The 4211-nt window shown below is 48.9% G+C and overlaps 1 protein-coding gene across 2 annotated transcripts; it reads right to left on the bottom strand.

Moving 5' to 3' along the window:
- Positions 1 to 250: 250 nt before the first annotated feature.
- Positions 251 to 3996, bottom strand: LOC123119113 (uncharacterized protein At1g76660). Of its 2 annotated transcripts, none has more exons than XM_044538801.1 (3): positions 3615 to 3996; positions 1223 to 2465; positions 251 to 811 (listed from the first exon to the last, which is right to left on the bottom strand). In XM_044538801.1, the coding sequence occupies exons 1-3, from the start codon at positions 3684 to 3686 to the stop codon at positions 582 to 584; spliced, it is 1545 nt and encodes a 514-aa protein (XP_044394736.1). In that variant the 5' UTR covers positions 3687 to 3996; the 3' UTR covers positions 251 to 581. The 2 variants fall into 2 exon arrangements, with proteins under 2 accessions (XP_044394736.1, XP_044394737.1); XM_044538802.1 differs by having other exon boundaries at positions 1223 to 2462; positions 3615 to 3993.
- Between the last annotated feature and the right edge of the window lie 215 nt (positions 3997 to 4211).

Raw genomic sequence — 4211 nt, 5'->3', positions numbered from 1 at the left:
TAGAAAGGCAGAGAACAACCTGATGGTGTTGATGCATATAACAAAAGTCTTCCTTCCTGGAAGCAAGCAGAAGCACACTGATTCAAAATTTCAAAGTATGCAAGGTCAGCTCGCGTTCATTTTGATTAATTTTACCAACATTGTCAATGCTGCTGCTGCTGCTGCTGTGAACTATGCTACTCAAGATCAGATTCAGTTACTTGCAGCAAATCGCGTACGCAAGCGAGTATTCAGGCGGCGGATCAGGACAGGAGCAACGCCCTTTCATTTCATTCCATTGTGCAGGCCGGCTAATGGTTACAGAGTCTCCATAAAACAGAAGAGGAACATGGCAATCTGAAACTGAATACAAGCTGCTGGTTGGTCATCACATATCCATCTGGGCTAGCAGTAGAAAGGATCCCCAGACATATATGGGTAGTGCATAGATACAGGCTACTCGCTCTGCGACTACGACAGATTACTTACTTCTAACACCTCCGATCGATGACGACATGCACGCTAGGCGGCTCGGCCAAGGGAGGAAGCTCACTCTTCAACTTACTTATCCTGAATATATTAGCTAGTGCACCATCCATCCATTACTGTAGTTGCCTTGACAGCGTGCTGCGCCACGACAAGACGCTGTTGGCCTCTCTCAGGCTCCTTGCCCTCCTGAACTCGACCTCCGCGCCCGAGCACGCCTGCCCGGCTGGGGCCTTCTTCCTCACCTCTATCGGTTTCAGAGATATCTCGTCTCGAGTCATCCTGAATGGATGGCAGTCTTTTGCAGCCAACGTGTCGTCCTCGGACAGATACCCCCCTTTTGTTCCTGCGGTAAGAAAGGGAAGGAGCAGTGAGTAAGATTGCAGAAACATCGACATGACACCGAAATTCAAGTTCAGGCTATGGAGACGGTACTAAGTATAGTTCAAGTTACTGCATAATTATACATTATTTTGAGTGAAGAAAACCAACAAATATTAATGATTCTGGTGTAAAAAGATCAGTACTATAACAGAATGAATGAATGGCTGGGGTTGGAAGCAAGATTGCAGAAACATTGCACAACACCAGCATTCAGGTTCAGGCTATGGAGCCGGTGCTAGTATAGTTCAAGTTACTTGCTAATTATACATTGTTCTGAGTGAAGAAAACCAACAATATTGGTGATTCTGGCATACAAAGATCGGTACTATAACAGAATGAATGAATGGTTGGGGTTGGAAGTCAGGACATTCACCTTTGAATATATCGAGGTGCACTGCCTTATGTGGAAGCTGGTCTGCTGCCTTTTTTGAGGGGCTTGTCATCATCTCTTTTGCATTCGAAAGTGATCTACCCATCTTACCCACCTTCTGAACCTCATGATTAGGCAGGGGATCATTGAACAGGCACACCTCCTCTGTGTTGTTAACAGGGGCACTGTTTCCAAATGGGGATATGCTGAATCCCTCATCAAGCGTGGCATCTGGTGCTTCCGCGTAACGCTGAGTGCTCGTAACCATCTCATCTGCACTGAACCCAAACGATGCCCTGTATGCTTCGACCTCGTCGGCATCTTGCTTGTCCCTTGAGACACTGAGCCTCCCACCATTGTAAGCCTGATCCAGGTAGAACTGAGCAGATGCAGCCGGGCGGAAGAAGTTGCTATCTAGCAGGGAGTTTCTTGTGGCAGCTGAATCAAGCCCGAAGATGTTCGAGGGCGATGTCCTGGAGTACGGCGTGTCACAGGCAGACCTGGAGGTCTTCCAGTGTGCAGTAGGGACCTCTTGCTCTGGTATGGGCGAAGCAATGGAGTACGGCGTGTCGCAGGCCGACCTAGACGTCTTCCAGTGAGCAGCAGTGGGAACATTTTGCTCAGGGATAGGCGAGGAGAGGCCAGTCCTCGGAGTCACCGAGGCAGGCGAAATGAGGCTGCTGGAAGGGCTCCCTGGTTGGTAAAGTGGATAAGGACCCTGGAGCCCTGAACCACCAGAGTAGTAATGCATGTTGTGCTCCTTGCCTGCAGTTTTAAGACCCATAGACGACGAAAGGAACCGAGCGTACGGGACATCTGGAGAGGATGGAGTGGTTGCATGAGCCAGTTCAGGAGGAGGGGTCAGTGGTGCTGTGGATGGCTCGGTTGTGTAGGTCGAAAAGGCTGCTGGAGGCGAGACGAGCTGCGGCTCATTGGCATATGGTCCAACAGCAAACATGTTAGATGTTGGGCCACCAGGAGAATTTGCAGAGATTGACAGGAAGCAGTTAGGTGACTGGGCAGTCGAAGGAAGTGCAGAGTTGGAGAAGGATGCCGGCGATGACGGTGGCGCGAGAAGGGGCAGATTCATAGCCCCATTTTGGTTGGGATTGCCACCAGACTGAGCATTTCCACGGTTAGTCGAAGCGTTCCCGTCGGGCATACGTGCTGCAGGAACTATACGCTTTCCACCCTTCTGCGCCCCGAAGCATGACAAGCCAGAGAAACAGCCAGCCCATATACTCTGCTGTTAAGAACAGTGAAACATGTATTAGTAGTGCAAGTACATGGATTTGATTAAACAAAATAAAAACTACCCTGCTAATTATTGACAGGCAAAGAAAGATACACAAAATTGACTGCGCAGAAGAACAAAGAACTAGTTTAGAGTTGAAAAGAAGAACGATGTAATGTACTAGCTCAGCCAACGACGAAATTGCACATGACTACTGAACTCTGTACAGAAAGGAAACTTCATTCCTTCATTATTAATCATGAGAAGGAAAATTGGACCAAACTTCATAAGCATAACGAGATGATGTCGCACATATAACATAAAAACTGTTGTATCAGTCATCAAAGCATGCACATATCTCCCAAGAATATGAAAAAGTGCAAAAGGATCCTCGCATAGCACCACACAGTTTGTGCTTACTTTGGCCCTTAGCCTCAACACTTTGACAAATATAAATTTGAACAGAAGCCCAAATCCACCAGTCAGTCACATACATGTAAATCTACAATATCCATGGAGGAGTGGGAGAGAAACATACTATAGATGATGCTGTGGCATTGCAAAATTACTGACTGAACGAGTGCAAAATGCATGCATTTCAACTAGCTTAGAGCTGAAAGGACAATGTACTAGCCCGGTCAGTCAAAGATGAAATTGCACATGACTACCGACCTCTGTGAATATAAGGGGAAAAGATCCATCAGTTAGTTATATACTTAGTTTCACCTCTAGCCTACCCCAACTTGTTTGGGACTAAAGGCTTTGTTGTTGTTGTTGTTGTATATCGACAATACCCATGGATAATGGGGAGAGATACACACTCCAAATGATGCTGTCTCTGCAAAATTAGTGGCTGGTCGAGTGCAAAATGCATGCAATTCAACATGGACTGACAGCAAAATTACTGTCAATTCAGTTCAGTTCAGCAGCATGTTATGCCTGTGCATGCATAGCAGCAGGGAGCAATCAGTGGAGCAGTACACAGGAAAGCACAATTAAAGGTGCTTCAGTTGCATCAGCTAGTGGCCGGTACAGTTGGTACGCAGTGAGCTCTGCCAAATTTCGGCAGGTACCCTGTACACATCAGCCTCTAAAGCAAGCGAGCGAGCCACTGCGCGCGCAAGAAAATCACACATCACATGTAAGCGTGCGCGCATATACCTTGTCCTGCTGCGGCTGCTGCTGCTGGGATCTGCTGCCGCCACCGCCATTACTGCTCCCCGGCGCCGCCATTCTTTTTGTCGAAAAAGCGCGCCGAAGCCCAATGCCGCGCCGCAGCTAGCCTCCTCGCGGTCCGCCTCAGCTCGGACGGACAGATCGAGCTCCGCCGGACGCCGGCTCCCGCGCCCGATCTCCGGCCGCCAGATTCGGGGGAGGGAAACGGCGGATTCGGGGACGGAGACGGGTCCCTCGTGGGTTTTGGGAGGGGGGAGATCGAATCTGGTGCGGGATCTCGCAATGGGGGGAGGGGATTGGAGAGTTTAGGGGGGGATTTGGGGGCAAAAGTTGGTTCTTGCGATGGGGGGAGCTTGGGGAGGAGGCGTGCGGGAGTGAGTGAGTGAGTGAGGGGAGAGAGAACGGGAAAAGGAGAAGATGGGGGAGTGAGATGCGGGGCCCGCTTGGCTTGGCTAATCATCTTCCATTGCAATGATTTATTTATTTTCAATTCAAACACCAAAAAATTGCTGAGAACAAGAATTGATCCAGGAGTTAGACACATGACGATGTCAACCCAGTTGCCCATGAAAATATTAGCTT

This window comes from Triticum aestivum, chromosome 5D (genome assembly GCF_018294505.1).
Source record: "Triticum aestivum cultivar Chinese Spring chromosome 5D, IWGSC CS RefSeq v2.1, whole genome shotgun sequence".
In the NCBI taxonomy this organism is placed as follows: Eukaryota; Viridiplantae; Streptophyta; class Magnoliopsida; order Poales; family Poaceae; genus Triticum; species Triticum aestivum.
Note: the sequence above shows the minus strand (reverse complement) of the source record. Positions and strands in the feature narration are given on the sequence as shown.

Excerpts from the sequence above, each read along its gene's own strand:
- LOC123119113 (XM_044538801.1), bottom strand. The coding sequence starts at position 3,686 with ATGGCGGCGCCGGGGAGCAGTAATGGCGGTGGCGGCAGCAGATCCCAG. Across the intron at positions 2,466-3,614 it reads AGCAGCCGCAGCAGGACAAG|CAGAGTATATGGGCTGGCTG; the intron begins GTATATGCGCGC and ends TGTTCTTAACAG. Across the intron at positions 812-1,222 it reads GCACCTCGATATATTCAAAG|GAACAAAAGGGGGGTATCTG; the intron begins GTGAATGTCCTG and ends TTCTTACCGCAG.